The sequence below is a fragment of the Bos indicus genome, chromosome 9 (genome assembly GCF_029378745.1).
Source record: "Bos indicus isolate NIAB-ARS_2022 breed Sahiwal x Tharparkar chromosome 9, NIAB-ARS_B.indTharparkar_mat_pri_1.0, whole genome shotgun sequence".
Lineage (NCBI taxonomy): Eukaryota > Metazoa > Chordata > Mammalia > Artiodactyla > Bovidae > Bos > Bos indicus.
In genome coordinates this window covers 15,944,615-15,965,055 of record NC_091768.1, presented here as the reverse complement: position 1 = coordinate 15,965,055, position 20,441 = coordinate 15,944,615, and the positions used below count along the sequence as shown (strand labels likewise).

General features: G+C 41.3%; 1 protein-coding gene across 1 annotated transcript in view; it reads left to right on the top strand.

Annotated features, from left to right (window-relative positions):
• The window catches only part of IMPG1 (interphotoreceptor matrix proteoglycan 1), a 155,345-nt gene that overhangs the window by 61,067 nt on the left and 73,837 nt on the right, over positions 1-20,441 (top strand). The window contains 4 exon segments of the mRNA XM_019967056.2: positions 220-240; positions 1,632-1,879; positions 4,047-4,123; positions 5,107-5,185. Of these exon segments, the coding sequence (XP_019822615.2) occupies positions 220-240; positions 1,632-1,879; positions 4,047-4,123; positions 5,107-5,185 (425 nt within the window).

Sequence of the window (20,441 nt, the reverse complement as noted above, 5' to 3'; positions counted from 1 at the left end):
ATAAGAGGCATCATAGAATAATGTTTACTTCCTGAGATTCATATGATTCTCAAAATTTCCATCCAGATTCTGACGGCAGTTTATATATTTCCTTCAAAGCTCTGAACCAACATGAGAGACAATGTAATATGTATATGAATTGATTCATTGAATGCCTCAGTAAATTTCTCGAAAATTCTTTCTCCTTTCCATGTTTCCATTGTGCATGATGAAATGAAGACCAAAGAAAGAAAGAGACGGGTAATTTGAACTTTTTTTCCTACTGTTTTGAAATATAGTACATCACCCACATAGACACATTTATATGTTAATCTCTTAGAGATCACTTTTACATATAAAATCTGGATAAGTCATTGACTATTGGTGACTTAGTCTAATGGGAGTAACTGACCAATTGGTCAGTAGTAAAAAAGAATTCTTGAATCAAGATCACTACATGAGATACACAGGTAAAAGGTGACTTTATCAGTGGAAGTGTCTTCTATAAAACTCAAAAGCTTTTCAAAAGAAAAACATAAAAACACCTATCTGCCATGCAAGTATGTCTCAACAATTTCCTAAATGTCATTTGTGATGGGAAGTTGTCAGTCTGGTTGCACACTCATGCATGCAACATATTTAGGTCTGGAATAAAGCAGAGAAACTGATTTGCCCCTTGGCTCCAAGGTCAGCGTGACTGGGCAAAGGGCCCACTATACCTTAGAGAGCTCAGTAATAGGCATCCAGCTTGGCTCCTGTAATGGGTGAAATAACCAAATGTAGACTTTGACTAATCATGTGGCCTGAAGAACTGCTGAGAATACACATTATTGGCTCCTGTGGCCTTTAAAACATTTTTGTATCCCTCTGTGTGAATTTATGGCATAAACAGAGGTGAAATCTGGTCCTAGACAACAGAGGTAGAGAGAATCCTATTTCATTTATAAATGCATAAGGGCATTGAATCAATAAATATGAGAATAAATACAGTTAATCATGAACTACTTCCCTTTCTCTTTTCTCACATCTTCCTTCCAAGATGTTATTTTAAAAGCAACTTGAGGGAAGACAAAATTATGTTTAATATAGAGTTGTATTTTTTTAATTAAAAAATGCTTCTTGAAAAAAACAGGAAGGAAATAGCCTTGAGAACCGAAGCTTTGACTTGGTTACAACACTTAAACATTATTGCCCTATTGCTCTATCCTACTTCTATTTCACAGACCTTCCTAAAGGAGGCTACTTGTAGAGAAAAAAGACAATTCATCCTTCCTACTGACTGGCCATGAAAAACACCGATCAACACCAGCAACTCTTGGCAATTAACACTTTTTCACAAAGACCTGACATGAAAATCTATGGCCCCTTGATCCAGTTAGCAGTCCCTCTTCAAGCTGGATTTAAGTCTTATCATAACAATCTATTTCAGAGCTAAAATACACATTAATTCTTTCCTACCTTTCAAATACGGTAGGATAAACACTTATCAGTGTTCCTGATAAACACTGAAATTAGTTTCAAGTGTGATATTCATTAAGAGCCCATCAGGAAAGAGGTTGAAGCTGTCCTGAAGCTTTGTAGCAGCATAGTGATTCTCTTTACAAGGCATGTAACAATGGCTTTGGATGCAACGTGTCCCCTGCTGTCTACAGGACAAGCTCCACAGAGATGCAACTTACAGCCATCTTTAAGAAAGGCAAGGCAGAAGCAAAAAGCCCTGCCAGTGACCCTCTGTCACTTGATTCCAACAAAATTGAAAGTGAAGGAGACCCTCATGGAACGACGGAGGAAGAGAAGCAAAGAGAACTCTATCCCACAGCTTCAGAGCTCAGGAAGCTGATCAGCAGAGCCCTGGAGGAAGACCAGTCCTTGGATGTGGGGACAATTCAGTTCACTGACGGTCAGTGGGTGATTTCATAGCTCTGGGATTATCCTCATTCTTATAGAGATAAGGAGACATGAATGTCTCCTGGTCACTGTCATTTTAATGGGTCCTGTAGAGTCGATCATTTCTGTGACTTTCATTGCTTTTTTGTTTTGTTGTTTTGCTATTTTCAGTTGCTAAGTCATGCCCAACTCTTTTCGACCCCATGGACTGCAGCACACCAGGCCTCCCCGTCCCCCACTATTTCCCAGAGTCTTCCCAAGTTTGTGTCCATTGCGTCAGTGATGCCATCCAACCATCTCATCCTCTGTCATCCTCTTCTCCTTTTGCCTTCAATCTTTCCCAGCATCAGGGTCTTTTCCAATGAGTCAGCTGTTCGCATCAGGTAGCCAAAGTATTGGAGCTTCAGCATCAGTCCTTCCAATGAGTATTCAGGGTTGATTTCCTTTAGGATTCACTGGTTTGATCTCCTTGCTGTCCAAGGGACTCTGAAGAGTCTTCTCCCACACCATAGTTTGAAGGCATCAATTCTTCTGCGCTCTGCCTTCCTTACAGTCCAACTGTGACTCTGGAAGGTATCATTTCTGTCTTTCCTCACTGTCCCCAGGGTCTCAATTGATAAAGCTTTCATGACCACTTCATGCCATAAATAACTCTAGGGAAGCCGACAGCTGTAGCTCCATCCAGCTCAACATGTCACCCACCAAGTCCAGGTGGAGAGAAGAACCTGGGTTGTATTCCCTTGGCACAACCCAGATTCCCTCATGTAGTAAATTGGTCAGGGTCCAGGAGGAAACAGATGGCACATTCAAATTAGAATAATTTGAGAAGGGTTTGATAAAGGGACTATTTATAAAGGTTTCCCTAACGCCCAGAGGTAGAAAAGGAAATGGCAACCCGCTCCAGTATTCTTGCCTGGAAAATTCCATGGACAAGAGGAGCCTGATGGGTTACAGTCCACAGGGTCACAAAGAGTCAGGCACGACTGGACATGCACTCTATGCCCAGAGGACTAGAACAGTTCCCTGGGGCTGGAAGCAGTAAGGCCCCGCCACTACCTCTAGGCCTGATCTAACCAGCAGTCCCCAACCTTTTGGGCACCAGGGACCGGTTTTATGGAAGACAGATGAAGGGGAAAGGGAATGATTCAGCAGTAATGCAGCAGTGGGGAGCCATGCGAGAATGGCAAATGAAGCTTTGCTCCTTCACCCACCATTCACCTTCTGCTGTGCGGCCCAGTTCCTATCAGGCCTTGGACTGGTATGGGCCTGAGGATTGAGGACCCCTCCCAAAGACAGGGAGCAAGGAACCACTGATATGGTTCATATAAGTCAACTTCCCAGGGCGGAGAGTTGTGGAGAGAGAAGAGTGTATAGATCTAAAGAAGTCAGCAGGGAAGCAGGACCCTCAGAGGGTGCCTGGAGGGACCCAGGAGCCTGCAACTCTTCACAATTCCCGGTGCTCCAGGCATAATAGATGAGCACTGGAAATGTCATTTTAGTGTGACCTGGCGCGAAACTGGCATTCTCTGTCAGTTCTGTTTCTGTAATTTAGATAGTCAAACTCAACTCTGGAAAACTTTACAAAGATCTCTTGGGATTAGATAGAGGGCATGTCAGTAAAGATGTCAGCAAGCATTAAAGTCCTCTTGGTTCACTTTTGAATTTCTAGTTCAGTGAAAAACTTCAGGTTCATCTCTGAGGCCACCTGATACTCTGGGTTGGTCTCTTGGTTAAATCCTTTGGGATAATCTGAAAATCCAGCTTCAGGGTGGAAGCAAGCAGGGACTCACAAATGGTCCTTGGTTCCAGTATTTATTCTAGACATTCCTTTCTTTGTCAGCTTAGCAATATTTTTGTTCCCACTGGCCTAGCCAGTGAGCCTGCCTGCTTGGTCCAAATGTGTTCAACTAAAGACCTTGAAAACCACCTTAATAACTGTTCTATCACATAGACTTGCACAATGCACTTCCTGCAACCGTCCTTCGGTAGCTCCTAAAGGATCAATGACCACCAATGCATCTGATGCTGATTTCTTGATTATTTGTTGTACCCTCTTTAAGCACTGGCTTTTGCCACATTTTACAACCCTCACTGTTTTACTGCCCCAACCACAAAAAAAAAAAAAAAAAAAAATGGGCAGTGGGGACGTTGAACCCTTGTGATTTTTTTTTCACCCACAGAAATTGTTGGGTCATTGCCAAGCCTGGATCCTGACACCCAGTTGGTGCTGCCCACTCTCCTCACTGATATCACAAAGGTGAGTTTGTTATCCTTTGTCCTTCAAATAGGAACAAAGCCTCCAAACTTCCATCAGAAAAAAACAGCCTAAGGACTGAACAGAGCAAGATCCCCTCTGCAGTGCCAATTGAATCTAAAAAAGAATGAATACATGTATACATATAACTGAGTCACTTAGTACATCTGAAACTAACACAACATTTAAAATCGCTATACTCCAATAAAAATAATCCAGTAAATATAATTATTTTCTGTGTTTTACAGGTAGTACTTGCTTACCCACTTTCAGTGTCTGTATTAATAAGACGTAATACAACTTGCATTTCAAATATCGTTAAATTCAAAGTTTTCTTCAACATAGTTAGAGCTTTGTTCCAATTAGAATCAGAATTTGCCTTTTTTGATAAAACAAATTATGTGTTCGTGAAGTGAAAAAGAATACTTACAGTAGAATGTATTATTTGACTTTGACTTTCTGACACAAATACAAGCATAAAAATGCATTTGTTCTTAAGTATTAAGGTCTCTATATATTTATGGGGGGGTTGCAAGCATAAATTAATGTCTTTGGGAGTACAAAGTTATGAATTCAGTAATAATTTTTGTATTTCATTTAAAGGTGTGTTCATTTAATTTACGCTAAAAGTTGTCACTGGGGGTGCATAACTGAAAGTGCTGACTAAGCTCTATTCCCTTTTTTAATGAAAGAATTCATAAGTTCAAACGTGATTGACGCATGTTTCAAAGTATTTCAGTTATAAGTCAACCCTACACAGGCAGACTCAGTTAGCCGAGAGATTGTATTCTGCTACTGTATCAATGCATCTTTTCCTTTCAGGACTTGTTTCTGTATCAGAACCTATATCAGAATCCACAGTAGATTCAAGTCAACTACAAAATGATTTGTTTAAATTTAATTGAAAAGAAAAAATACAGAGCATAGCCCTTCTCAGATACAGAGCAATGTCCCTTGTCAACAGCTGTCTCTAAATCCTTCTTCAGGATGCTACTCTGAGTCCAGAACTTCCTCTTGGTCAACCGAGGCTGGAGACAGTGGACAGAGCAGGACACAGTCCACCTGGTGAGTAGAGTCTATGTTCTGGAGTCATAGACCCTTCCCGTAGGGTCTACGTTAGAGGACAACATCCTCTCCGAGGAATATATCTACAGCACTGCTTCAAAGTCCAGTGATTAAAGTCCTCCTCAGCCCAGGAGAGGGTTGGCTCTCCACAGCATTTCCAACAGGAGAGCCATCCACTGAACTCCTTCTTCTGACGAGGCGATCACCCTCAGCCTCCTTTCCTCAGCTCTCGGCCCCAGTCCCACAGAGAACACTGAAAGCCCTTTCCCGACAGATCTGATGAAAGAAGCTGAAACCAAAGCAGCACCAACTGCCCACACAGAACAGCTGTCTCTGCTGGGCTTCAAAGCTGAGAGCTTGTCAGGACAAGGTAGGTCCTAAAGCCCGCATCCACGGCAAAGGGCTGTGGCGACAGAGGACGGGGCCCTTACAATCAGTGTTTATATTCCTGTTCACCATATACAGGTTGCCATGGATACTGTCTGTTCTTCCATGTGTGTTTCTTTACTGCCAGTTACCACATGTGTAATTGGTCTATAAGGATGTCAGTAAATACTGAAATCCTCCTGGTTCACTTTTTTAAATATTTTTTACTTTTTCAGTAATTTTTCTTAAATTGAAGTACAGTTGATTTGCCATGTTGTGTTAATTTCTGCTATATAAGAAAGTGATTCAGTCATACATATGTACACATATTTTTCAGATTTTTTCCATTATGGTTTCTCACAGGATATTGAATATAGTTCCCTGTGCTATACAGTAGGGATCTTATTGTTTATTCATCCTGTATATAAGGGTTTGCATGTGCTAAACTCGAGTTCCCAACCCTCCCTGAACACCCACCCTCTTGGCAACCATAAGTCTGTTCTCTATATTTGTGGGTCTACTTCTGTTTTATAGGTGTTTCATTTGTGTCTTATTTTAGAGTCCACATATAAGTGATATCATATGGTACTTGTCTTTCTCTTTCTGACTAACTTCAATTAGTATGATAATCTCTAGTTCCATTCATGCTGCTGAAAGTGGTATTGTTTCATTCTGTTCTATAGCTGAGTAGTGTTCCATCGTTTATCTACACCACATCTTTATCCATTCATCTGTCAACACGTTTAGGTTGTTTCCATGTCTTGGCTATTGTGAACAGTGATGCTATGAACATTGAGATGCCTGTATCTTTTTGAATTACAGTTTTGTCTGGACATATGCCCAGGATTAAGATTGCTAGATCATATAGTAATTCTATCTTTAGTTTTTTGAAGCTTCGAGTTCACGTCTGAATTTTCAAGAATGTTTAATTTTGAGGCGATGGGGTCAAGTTTTCTCATAATTTAAGAGGAAATCTTTACCAATATATGAAGACTTTAGGAAAACAAATACCAATATTCTGCAGAAGAGTCCTTTTTTAGTGCAAAAAATAGTGGATATAATGGCTTTGAAAGTGAAAGTTAGTTACTCAGTCTTGTCCGATTCTTTGTGACCCCATGGACTGTAGCCCACCAGTCTCCTCTGTCCATGGGATTCTCCAGGCAAGAATACTGGAGTGGGTTGCCATTCCTTCTCCAGGGGATCTTCCCGACCCGGGACCGAACCCAGGTCTCCTGCATTGCAGGCAGACTCTTTTACCAACTGAGCCCCCAGGGAAGCCTCTTAGGAATCTCTATGCTTCCCACTTTATACAGCTCTCTGGTGAAGCTCTAAATAAAAATGCCTTTAAGGAAACATGGAACCTCAGAATATGAGGTTCATAAGTATGATCTGTGATTCTAAGTGAAAATGCCAGGGAAGATTGTCATTGTTGATATTTTTACAGGAGTTTTACCATTGTAGTTAGGGCTCTTTACAAACTTCTACAGGTTTGAGTGGTCTATCTCATTTCTATTTTCCTCATAAACCTTGTGTGAAATTAGTATGTAATTTTATTGTATACAAAGTTTTTCCCAAAAACATATATACCATGATTGCAGAACCACCTATACAGATCATATTTGGTTTACATGATTACCAGTGAATGCATGTTAATCACATGATACAGTTATCTATTTCTGCATTATAAATCACCCCTGAAGTTAGTGTCTTAAATTAACAACCATTTATTTTGCCCATAACTCTGAAATTTGGGCAGGAATCAGTAGGGACAGCTCTTCTCTGCTCCATGTTGTATCAGCTAGACTATCTCAACTGGTGTTGAAGATCTTTTTTCAAGAGGGCTCGCTCATGGCTAGCAAGTTGGTGCTCAGCCAGAGCTACTGGCTGGAGTCCTCGTTTCTTCTCTGTGTACCCTCTTCGAGGGGCTGCTTGAGCTTCCTCCCAGCATGACATCTGGTTTCAAAGAGTCATTACCACAAGAGAAAAAAAGTTGAAGGTGCCAATCTCCTCAGGGCCCAGAAACAGTGTCACTTCCTCACATATCGATGGTTAGGCAGCCATTTTGTTTAAAGAGGAGGGAACATAGATCTTGTCTCTTGATGCAAAAAGTAACAAAGCATTTATGCCTATTGATAATCAGCCACAATCCACATCAACCACTACTTTGACTTTTGAATTACTTAAAAGTTGGTTGGATAAAACAAACCAAATTTTAATGACATGAGGGATATAAAGTTCTCACTGAATCCCTTTCCTTCATTATGATATAAAAAAAGCTTTATTATAAGATCAGCATTTCAGATATATTAACTAAAATGATAGTATATCTATGATGAAAGTATTATTGTATTTTCAGAATTGCATTACCATTTTCATTTTATTATACATTCCTTCCATTCATAAATATATCATAGAACACTAAAGCTGGAAGGACTCTTAGACATAGTCCAGTTAAACTTTATGTTTCACAGTAAGAAAACCAAAGCTAGAGATGGGAAGTGCCTTGCTCAAGGTCATATCATGCTGCTGCTGCTGCTGCTGCTGCTAAGTCGCTTCAGTCACATCATAGCTGGTCACAAAGCCAGGACCATCCATATGCTTGGCTTAAGTAGCCCCATCATTTAAAATACTATGTTCTTTCAATCTTGTTTGCCCTCCACTCACAGCCTTTTCTTTTTCTATTTCACTACACCGTCATTGTTTTAGTAGTCTAGCCTTGTTAAGCCTTCACCTCCTAATCTTACCTCCTAATCACCACAGTTTTCACAAGGTTTCACACATTACAGGGACACAATTTTCACAAAAATCACAGATTTTGTTTTCAATTTAGCAGCTTCATTTCCATCTTCATTTTACTTGACGCTGCTGGCTTGAGTTCCTGCTGATGCTGCCTTCTTGAAACCCCTTCATTCGTCTTCCACAAATGAGTCATTCTTGTTTCTTAGGTTTTATCAATAATCTTTTAATTAAAATGCTGCATCATTCCCCAAAAAAGATAATGATTGTTTACAGACATATATGAAACACAGTAAGGTTTTGTTTTTAAAGAATCGAAAGAAAATGGAAGAAAAGATGAAACAAACCTAGGTCAGATGATACTTTTACAGTAGTAAAATGTTTGGGAACAAGACAGAGGTGATGGTTACACTATACTGTGAATTTTCCTCACAATTACTGAATCATTTATTTTTTTAAGTCATCAGATATTTATAACTAACGAATAATTTTAGAATAACAGAATTAAGACAATATTTAGCTGAATAGCATCATCCCGCCTTTTGTATATTTGACATTTTACAATTTGAACCATTTTTTAAAATTTTATTTTATTGAAATATAGTTGATTTACAGGGTTGTGTTAATTTCTGCTGTACAGCAAAATGATCAGTTAACACATATTTGCATTCTTTTCCATACTCTTTTCCATTATGATGTATCATAGAATATTGAATATAGTTCCCTGTGCTATACAGTACAACCTTACAGTTTATCCACTCTGTATATAATAGTTTGCATCTGCCAATCTTAATACTTCCCTCCCCCACCCCTTTCCCCTTGACAAGCACAAGTCTGTCATCTGTGTTTGTGAGTCTGTTTCTGTTTTTTAGATTATCTCATTTGTTGAAACATCCACTTTAAAATGTCAAGCTTCATGCTATGTTTCACCTCAATAATATTTTTTTAAAAGTCACATGATTCTGTAGGGAAAATTGTATGCAAAATAAACATCAGAAAGGTCTTTGTGTGCTTTAGGTGGTTCATGAATTTGGCTTTGAGATTCTTGGCAGACTGTACAGTGAGGACAATGCAATTACACACAATTTGGAATCTGTGTGCTTACAGCATGGTAACTGCTTAGCAGAAAAACTTTCTCCTACAGGTCCTTTTAAGGAGGAGCGTCTGGGTTACAGTGAACCGTGTCCTGTCTGCATCAGCTTCCCTACAGCATAAACTTGCTGTCAGATATTTCCTAGAAAGTGCTCACTTTCTAGGAGAGACATAGCCAATTCCCGAGCCCAGTTCACGACAGCAGTTCCATGAGAGGTCAGGTGCTGACCGACTGCCCTAACTCAAGGATGGATTTTAGAATATCCATAGGAATGACTATACTACATAACCTTCAGCCAATGTTCTATAAAATAAAATAAAATAAATTATGCTCAAAACTGAGCTTTTGATTAGTATTGACCAAGAAGCACTATATTTGCTGGCCTGGGCTTAGACAACAAATATGCTGTGTTGCCAATGAATGGGAGATCCATACACTTTCAAAATGAGCCCAACCAGGGATAGAAAAGACATATTTCAATGACCAATGAAGACCCCAATTAGAAAACCTCCCTGATAAAAAAGGACATTCATGTAGAACAGAGCTGGTCGTGGAACAAAGAGCAGCTCTAGGCAGAACCAAGGCTTCCATTCCTCATAAAATTCTGGCTCTTTCCCCAGCACAGGGAGCTGACAGCCAGACTCCACAGCCCTGCACATTGGCATCACTAAGATAAATCCAGCCTGGAAAATTTTTAAGGTCAGTGTCACCAAACACCCACTAAGCTATTAAAATTTCAGTCAAGTACTCATAGAAAGCTCTCAACTGAAGTAGTTTAATATAATGGTTAATCCTTTGAGATAAAGTACTTGCAAAATGTGCCTCTGGAACTCTAAATAAATTGGTATCTATCTTGCCTGAAATTCTGCGGTCTTCTATTTTTACTTTTTTAGGGTACCCCTTTCTTTCTTGTAGAGCCAGTTGTCTGTTAAGATCACACCTACTTCATAAATATAAGTCATACACCTATAGAATAAACTCAACATACTCTTCTCCATATAACATACATCTAACACATTCAAAAGTAGTATCAAATCATTAGGATAAAAATTGTGTGTGTTTTGGTTTGGTTTGGTTTGGGTTTGGTTTGGTGTAGGGGTGTGTAGGCAGCAATACATTTTCCTTTTCACTCATTAGAATGATGACCTCAACTATCAAAAAAGAAGCTCTTTAGTGTTCTCCAAAATACCAGAGTTTTTCACTTGCTAGAATGACTTTTAAGATGAAAGCCAAATCTCTCAATAATTTGCAATATTTTAAAGGTGAAAAATAAAACTTTAGGCAGAGCTATTTTATATTGGACATTGTTTTGCCTTTTATTACCTTATATTAGACTGGATTCTCCAGAGAAACAGAACCAATAGGGGATTGAGTGAGAGAAGTTGCTCAGTTCAGTTCAGTTCAGTCGCTCAGTCGTGTCCGACTCTTTGTGACCCCATGAATCGCAGCATGCCAGGCCTCCCTGTACATCACCCAACTCCCAGAGTTCACCCAGACTCACGTCCATCGAGTCAGTGATGCCATCCAGCCATCTCATCCTTTGTCGTCCCCTTGTCCTCCGCCCCCAATCCCTCCCAAAATCAGAGTCTTTTCCAATGAGTCAACTCTTCACATGAGGTGGCCAAAGTACTGGAGTTTCAGCTTCAGCATCATTCCTTCCAAAGAACACTCCCAGGACCGATCCCCTTTAGAATGGACTGGTTGGATCTCCTTGCAGTCCAAGGGACTCTCAAGAGTCTTCTCCAACACCACACTTCAAAAGCATCAGTTCTTCGGCACTCAGCTTTCTTCACAGTCCAACTCTCACATCCATATATGACCACAGGAAAAACCATAGCCTTGACTAGACGAACCTTTGTTGGAAAAGTAATGTCTCTGCTTTTGAATATGCTATCTAGGCTGGTCATAACTTTCCTTCCAAAGAGTAAGCATCTTTTAATTTCATGGCTGCAGTCACCATCTGAAGTGATTTTGGAGCCCAGAAAAATAAAGTCTGACACTGTTTCCCCATCTATTTCCCATCAAGTGGTGGGACCGGATGCCATGATCTTCGTTTTCTGAATGTTGTGCTTTAAGCCAACTTTTTCACTCTCCACTTTCACTTTCATCAAGAGGCTTTTTAGTTCCCTCTTCACTTTCTGCCATAAGGGTGGTATCATCTGCATATCTGAGGTTATTGATATTTCTCCCGGCAATCTTGATTCCAGCTTGTGCTTCATCCAGCCCAGCATTTCTCATGATGTGCTCTGCATATAAGTTAAATAAGCAGGGTGACAATATACAGCCTTGACGAACTCCTTTTCCTATTTGGAACCAGTCTGTTGTTCCATGTCCAGTTCTAACTGTTGCTTCCTGACCTGCATATAGGTTTCTCAAGAGGAAGGTCAGGTGGTCTGGTATTCCCATCTGTTTCAGAATTGTCCACAATTTATTGTGATCCACACAGTCAAAGGCTTTGGCATAGTCAATAAAGCAGAAATAGATGTTTTTCTGGAACTCTCTTGCTTTTTCCATGATCCAGCGGATGTTGGCAATTTGATCTCTGGTTCCTCTGCCTTTTCTAAAACCAGCTTGAACATCAGGAAGTTCACGGTTCACATACTGCTGAAGCCTGGCTTGGAGAATTTTGAGCATTACTTTACTAGCGTGTGAGATGAGTGCAATTGTGTGGTAGTTTGAGCATTCTTTGCCATTGCCTTTCTTTGGGATTGGAATGAAAACTGACCTTTTCCAGTGCTGTGGCCACTGCTGAGTTTTCCAAATTTGCTGACATATTGAGTGCAGCACTTTCACAGCATCATCTTTCAGGATTTGAAAGAGCTCAACTGGAATTCCATCACCTCCACTAGCTTTGTTCATAGTGATGCTTCCTAAGGCCCACTTGACTTCACATTCCAGGATGTCTGGCTCTAGGTCAGTGATCACACCATCGTGATTATCTTGGTCGTGAAGATCTTTTTTGTACAGTTCTTCTGTGTATTCTTGCCATCTCTTCTTAATATCTTCTGCTTCTGTTAGGTCCATACCATTTCTGTCCTTTGTTGAGCCCATCTTTGCACGAAATGTTCCCTTGGTATCTCTAATTTTCTTGAAGAGATCTCTAGTCTTTCCCATTCTGTTGTTTTCCTCTATTTCTTTGCATTGATCACTGAAGAAGGCTTTCTTATCTCTCCTTGCTATTCCTTGGAACTCTGCATTCAGATGCTTATATCTTTCCTTTTCTCCTTTGCTTTTCACTTCTCTTCTTTTCACAGCTATTTGCTTTTCACTTCTCTTCTTTTCACAGCTATTTGTCGGCTCCCCAGACAGCCATTTTGCTTTTTTGCATTTCTTTTCCATGGGGATGGTCTTGATCCCTGTCTCCTGTACAATGTCACAAACCTCATTCCATAGTTCATCAGGCACTCTATCTATCGGATCTAGGCCCTTAAATCTATTTCTCACTGAAAGAGGAACTCCCCAGGTCAGTAGGTGCCCAATATGCTACTGGAAATCAGTGGAGAAATAACTCCAGAAAGAATGAAGGGATGGAGCCAAAGCAAAAACAATACCCAGCTGTGGATGTGACTGGTGATAGAAGCAAGATCTGATGCTGTAAAGAACAATATTGCATAGGACCCTGGAATGTCAGGTCCATGAATCAAGGCAAATTGGAAGTGGTCAAACAAGAGATGGCAAGAGTGAATGTCGACATTCTAGGAATCAGCGAACTCAAATGGACTGGAATGGGTGAATTTAACTCAGATGACCATTATATCTACTACTGTGGGCAGAAATCCCTCAGAAGAAATGGAGTAGCCATCATGGTCAACAAAAGAGTCCAAAATGCAGTACTTGGATGCAATCTCAAAAACGACAGAATGATCTCTGTTCGTTTCCAAGGCAAACCATTCAATATCACAGTTATCCAAGTCTATGCCCCAACCAGTAACCCTGAAGAAGCTGAAGTTGAACGGTTCTATGAAGACCTGCAAGACCTTTTAGAACTAACACCCAAAAAAGATGTCCTTTTCATTATATGGGGACTGGAATGCAAAAGTAGGAAGTCAAGAAACACCTGGAGTAAGAGGCAAATTTGGCCTTGGAATACGGAATGAAGCAGGGCAAAGACTAGTAGAGTTTTGCCAAGAAAATGTACTGATCATAACAAACACCCTCTTCCAACAACACAAGAGAAGACTCTACACATGGACATCACCAGATGGTCAACACTGAAATCAGATTGATTATATTCTTTGCAACCAAAGATGGAGAAGCTCTATACAGTCAGCAAAAACAAGACCAGGAGCTGACTGTGGCTCAGACCATGAACTCCTTATTTCCAAATTCAGACTTAAATTGAAGAAAGTAGGGAAAACCACTAGACCATTCAGGTATGACCTAAATCAAATCCCTTATGATTATACAGTGGAAGTGAGAAATAGATTTAAGGGCCTAGATCTGATAGATAGAGTTTCTGATGAACTATGTAATGAGTTGCTCAGTTGTGTCCAACTCTTTGTGACCTCATGGACTGTAGCCTGCCAGGCTCCTCTGTCCATGGGATTTTCCAGGCAAGAATACTGGACTGGGTTGCCATTTCCTTCTCCAGGGGATCTTCCTGACCCAGGGATCAAACCCAGGTCTCCCACACTGTAGGCAAACTCTTTACCATCTGAGTTACCAGGGAAGCCCAATAGGGGATTCGATATAGAGAAAGAGATAGAGAAAGATAGAGATGATAGTGACAGAGGGAGAGATAGAGAGATGATTGAGATACAGACAGAGATAGAGAAAGAGCCCACCTGAGCTTCCCAGGTGGTGCTAGTGGTAAAGAATCCACTTGCCAAAGCAGGAGATATAAGAGACGTGGGTTTGATCCCTAGGTCAGGAAGATCCCCTGGAGGAGGGCACAGCAATCCACTCCAGTATGCTTTCCTGGAGAATCCCACGAACAGAGGAGTGTGGCAGGCTGCAGTCCACAGGGTAGCACAGAGTTGGAAATGACTGAAGCAACTTAGCACACAGCACACAGAGAGATGATAGAGACAGGGAAAGAGAGAAAGACAAAGAAATAGAGATAGGTTTACTATAAGGAATTAGCTCATATGGTTATAGAAGCTGGTGACATCCCAGATTTAAAGTCAGTAAGCTGGAGACCCAGGAGCATCAGTGGTGTAAGTCCCAGTATGAGTCCAAGTCCAAAAAGCAAAACAAGACCAGGATTCTGGCTCAAAGACAGGGAGAGAGAGTGAACTCTACCTTACTTCACCTTTTGTCCTATTCAGGCCTCCAACAGATTGGGTGAGGCCCACCCACATTAGGGAATAAGCTGCTTTACTCAGCCTGCTAATTCACATCTTAATTCCACCCTGAAACACCCTCACAGACATGCCCAATGCCAATAGTGTTTATCCAAATATATGGACATCCCATGGCCCAGTCAAATTAGCCATCACAGCCCTTATCTGGGTAATAGGTCAAAACACCATGGGTTTCTGGTTTTTCTTAATCTTGCCTCAGCCTTTGACTCCAGTGAAAGGAATCACTGAGATGAGCTAAACTGAACGAACCCGTTAGAGAACTGGCTGCTCATGTCCATGAGGTCAAGGACTTGGTCTGTCTCTATTTATTACAGGATCTTCAATGTGAAGCCAGATGCTTAGAAAATCTAAACAGGTAATTAACCCACGTTAAATGAGTTGAAGGAGTTAATGGACAAATTTATAGCATAATACCTCCGTGAAATTCAGAATTGAGGGGTTAATTTGATTATTTCCCTTTTTGAAAGAGGAAGTGAAGTGAAAGTGTTAGTCGCTCAGTCTCTTTGCGATCCCATGGTCTGTCCACAGGATTCTCCAGGCAAGAATACTGGAGTGGATTGCCATACCCTTCTCCAGGGGATCTTCCCAACCCAGGGATCAAACCCAGGTCTCCTGCATTGCAGGCAGATGCTTTACCATCTGAGAAGCTCAGAGAGAGCCAATTAAGTGGTCCAGAATGAGGTGTCTTCTGGTTGGATTGCACACCATTCCCACAATATGCCATCCATATTCACACTTTTGTGGGTCTGCACAAATTATTTTCTGATGTGCTTATAATACCCATCCATCCTTCTAGCCTGAAGACCTCCTACTGACACTTTAAGTTCCAGCTTATGTGCCACCTCCTCTGTGAAGCTTTTCCCCAAGTGCTACCTGAAAAGACTCAGTTCAGTTCAGTTCAGTTCAGTCGCTCAGTTGTGTCCGACTCTTTGCGACCCCATGAATTGCATCACGCCAGGCCTCCCTGTCCATCACCAACTCCCAGAGTTCACCCAAACTCACGCCCATCGAGTCGGTGATGCCATCCAGCCATCTCATCCTCTGTCATCCCCTTCTCCTCCTGCCCCCAATCCCTCCCAGCATCAGAATCTTTTCCAATGAGTCAACTCTTCACATGAGGTGGCCAAAGTACTGGAGTTTCAGCTTCAGCATCATTCCTTCCAAAGAACACACCCAGGACCGATCCCCTTTAGAATGGACGGGTTGGATCTCCTTGCAGTCCAAGGGACTCTCAAGAGTCTTCTCCAACACCACAGTTCAAAATCATCAATTCTTTGGTTCTCAGCTTTCTTCACAGTCCAACTCTCACATCCATACATGACCACTGGGAAAAACCATAGCCTTGACTAGACGAAACTTTGTTGGCAAAGTAATGTCTCTGCTTTCGAATATGCTATCTAGGTTGGTCATAACTTTCCTTCCAAGGAGTAAGCGTCATTTAATTTCATGGCTGCAGTCACCATCTGAAGTGATTTTGGAGCCCAGAAAAATAAAGTCTGACACTGTTTCCACTGTTTCTCCATCTATTTCCTATGAAGTGATGGGACCAGACACCATGATCTTAGTTTTCTGAATGTTGAGCTTTAAGCCAACTTTTTCACTCTCCACTTTCACTTTCATCAAGAGGCTTTTTACTTCCTCTTCACTTTCTGCCATAAGGGTGGTGTCATCTGCACATCTGAGGTTATTGATATTTCTCCCGGTAATCTTGATTCCAGCTTGTGCTTCATCCAGCCCAGCGTTTCTCATGATGTGCTCTGCATATAAGTTAAATAAGCAGGGTGACAATATACAGCCTTGACGAACTCCTTTTCCTATTTGGAACCAGTCTGTTGTTCCATGTCCAGTTCTAACTATTGCTTCCTGACCTGCATACAAATTTCTCAAGAGGCAGGTCAGGTGGTCTGGTATTCCCATCTCTTTCAGAATTTTCCAGTTTACTGTGATCCATGCAGTCAAAGGCTTTGGCATAGTCAATAAAGCAGAAATAGATGTTTTTCTGGAACTCTCTTGCTTTTTCCATGATCCAGAGGATGTTGGCAATTTGATCTCTGGTTCCTCTGCCTTTTCTAAAACCAGCTTGAACATCTGGAAGTTCACGGTTCATGTATTGCTGAAGCCTGGTTTGGAGAATTTTGAGCATCAACGGCAACCCACTCCAGTATTCATGCCTGGAAAATCCTATGGACTGAGGAGCCTGGTGGGCTACAATCCAGGGGGTCGCAAAGAGTCGGACACGACTGAGCGACTTCTGTGTGTGTTCTGTGTTACTAGCGTGTGAGATGAGTGCAATTGTGCAGTAGTGTGAGCATTCTTTGGCATTGCCTTGAAAAGACTCATAATTCCCTAACTCTAAAAAGTACATATACCTTCATCAAGTATTTACCACTCGGTACTAACATGATTGCTATGCATATCTGGGGTCCCTCCAAGAGTGACTTGCTGAAGTAAAAAAATGTTATTCACTTATTCCTTTAAAAAAAAAAAAAAAATCCTGTACTGAGCACAGTCTCTGACACATGCTTGGGGTTTCATAATTCTTTGTTACCATTGTCCACTTCATTGACATCAGTGTTTCTGGAGGATACATCTTCTCCTGTTTCAGTCCTCTTGCATCTCCAGAGATAGCCTCATATGAAAGGTGATATTCTTCATTGGCAAATACTTTTGTCAAAATGAGCTTACTGAACAACTTTAATCATCGCCCTCACATGGGATGCATTAATATCACACTGACTCATGTGTAGGCCTGAAGTGGAGGAAATAGGCAATAAGCCCCTCTCCCAGCCAAAACATTTTATATCCTAACTCTCAACCAGAAGGGCCTGGTCAAGATGTTATTTAAATTGCTCCACTTCAAGATGAAAAGATAATGATTAAGACTTGGAAAAGTCTGTAAGAAAACCTCAATTGAACATAATGACTACTGTGGTCAATATGTTTGCCTTTTCTTCCTTGTCCTTCTAAATCAAGGACCAAACAGTAACTTTTCCCAGACAGAATATGGCATTTACAAAAATAGTTCAGTGAAGTCCATGGGGAAAATCTCATCTCAAAGAAGGAAGGGATGGCCACTTAGCAGAAGCTTGCAATTGCACTCCATCCCTAGATAATGTCTTCTCAATGCCTGGAGAAAGTAGAAACATAAAGTCTCTCCAACTCTTGAATTGAGTCAAAGCTGAGACTGTACTGTTACCAAATTTTATATTTGGGAAATTCAATGCCTTGCCCCAAATTGTGGCATTTCCCAAGAAAACGTGCGTTCTGACTTTCTGCCCCCAACTGAACGGATCTGACACCTTCTCCCTGATGCAGGGCTGTTCAGTCCTCATTTTCTCAAATCTCCCTTCAATGTCCACCCTTTTTCTAGGCTCTTCCCAATTCCGTCCTCAAGTTATGACCCATTTTTTTAATGCAGAGTAGTGATCCCTTTAATCTCTTTTCAGCATTGTAGTGAACAGAGACCATATGTTTCTAAGATAAATTCTGCCGCTTCTGCAAGAGCAAAAGCAAGTAGAAGTGATCATCATTAGAGATTGCCTCTCTCTCTCCCTTCCATGCTCACAGTCCTTCTCGTGAATACGCTCACGAACACAGCAGATGGCGCCTTGCAGACGGTGGTTTCCAGTAACTTTGGCCACTTCATCTCACCTTAGGGCCCCATTTCTCCTTTCCTGCTTTCTCAGGCGAGCTCTCTTTTTCCTCCACTGTATCATGTATAATCTCCTGGTTTTACCCCATATGGCACTAGTATATATGGATTTTCCCAGTGGTTCCCTGTAACTTCTCCACACATCTTCAGATACGAGACCAGTTGCCATCTTGGTGAATTCCAGGGACACGATAGACTACAGAGTCAAGCAAACTCTTCGTGTGCCAGTAAGCCACAGAGTAAGAAGGATTTCAACAAGCTCACTTAGCTGGTAGTGGGATGCTGGGAGGCTATGCTCATTTATTTACTTATTCAACAAATATTTATGTTATGCTTGTTAGATAATGGAGATGAAATAGTGGACAAACTAAGGACACTCCATGACTGTTGTGGTTTGAGTTTCCCTAAAAACGGGCCCTGAGACCAGGATTTGCTTAAAAGGAGTTTGTTTCAGAGATGAACCCAGGAAACCCAGTAAAGGAACAGGCAACAGAAACATGGAAGGGAAGGAAACTGATCCAGCCAGCTAACCCAGTTACCCTGTGACCACCAGAACTCATTGGTGATGATAAATATTTAACAACCAATCTCAAAAAAATCTGGGATATATATGCATATAGCCGTTTATCATAAAAAGTTTCTGATGCAAAGGATATGTAGCGAATAATAATAATCTATAAATAATAAAATATACATATCCTTTATTATTGATTCTGTATAGCCAGTTAAATCTCCTGAGGAGGTTATTCAAACTGAAATCGGAATGACAAGAGCAAAAGTAGCAATGGTGGGGGGAGAGTTTTGCACACAGAGGAGTAGGTGAAGCTGGAAGTAGATGGCGCGTTGGAGAAAGCCAGTGTCACAGGAGCACAAAGGAGTTAGAAAGCAATGGAACTCCAGAAACATCTAGCTTTATGAGCCCTGTTAAGAACATCGAAAGAGTCTTGAGCATGGGAATGACACATCAAATTTGAGTTTAAATAGATCTTTTGGCTGCATTGTGGAAAATTGACTGGAGGTGGGCAGATGCAAGCAATCAATTAGAAAAGTGTTAACAGCAATCCAAGCTGAAAATGTTGCTGGCCTGGACTTGGGCTACTACTGCCCAAGGGGAAATGGACAAAAATGAACTGATCTGAGTGATCTTTAAGAGGTGAAATCGTTATGCAGAATTTTGAAGCTGTGAATGGCCTGGCCTGATTAATATGTGAGTGAGCTGGTCAGAGCCATGCTCACAGATGTCCAAATATTCCATTCCGGTTACCGCTTTATGGTCACATGACCAGTGAGCACAACCTAGGAGGTGCTAGCCTTCCCTGGTTCTCAGATGCTTGGCATGGTTGCTTTTCATCACTCTCATCCATTTTTTCTGGTTCATATTTACATAAGGAGGAAGATTGATAAGTGTCCATTATTAGCAATGCTTTCGATTAATCTGTCAAGTATTTTACAGAAAGGAGAAAAGGAGAGGTCGATGGATACAGAAAACTGTGCCACCTAAATGCGTCAAGATAATTATTTCCAGTGACTCAGGATGTCTCTTTAGGGCCCACTTTAGGAAACTGTCTCCAAGATCACTTCACATCTGTAGAGCTCACAGCCCCTGTGAGCACTTGATCCTCCAACACAGACTGACTTAGAGGTTCCATTCTAACCACCCAGGGGCTTTCATTTGGTTTGGTTTTTTATTTCAATTTTTGGCATCTATCATATTTTTCACTTTGGGTTTAGCATCTGCATCCTATCCTCTTGCTTCTTGGAGTGGCTGCTGACACACCCCAGGAGTTGTTTTTGTATCTTCCTCACTGTAGCTACAGGGCCAGCATCTCAGCAGCACTGGAGAACCAGCTCTGTGGGACATGTGCCCCACACCACAGGCTCTGTGGTCCCTCCTGGGGCATCGGGCATCAGCTCAGTTCTGTCTCCTTTCACACATGGTGGCACTGAGGCAATTAGAATAAACCTGGTGAACTCAAGTCCCAGAATCAAACCTCAGTGCAAAGCAGCTCTAACGACCAGGCCAGTGTCTCTGCGTGCATTCACCTTTAAATGCATCCCCAAAGCAAGCTTTTATGAGAATTTTAACAGAACTCTTATCACATGTAG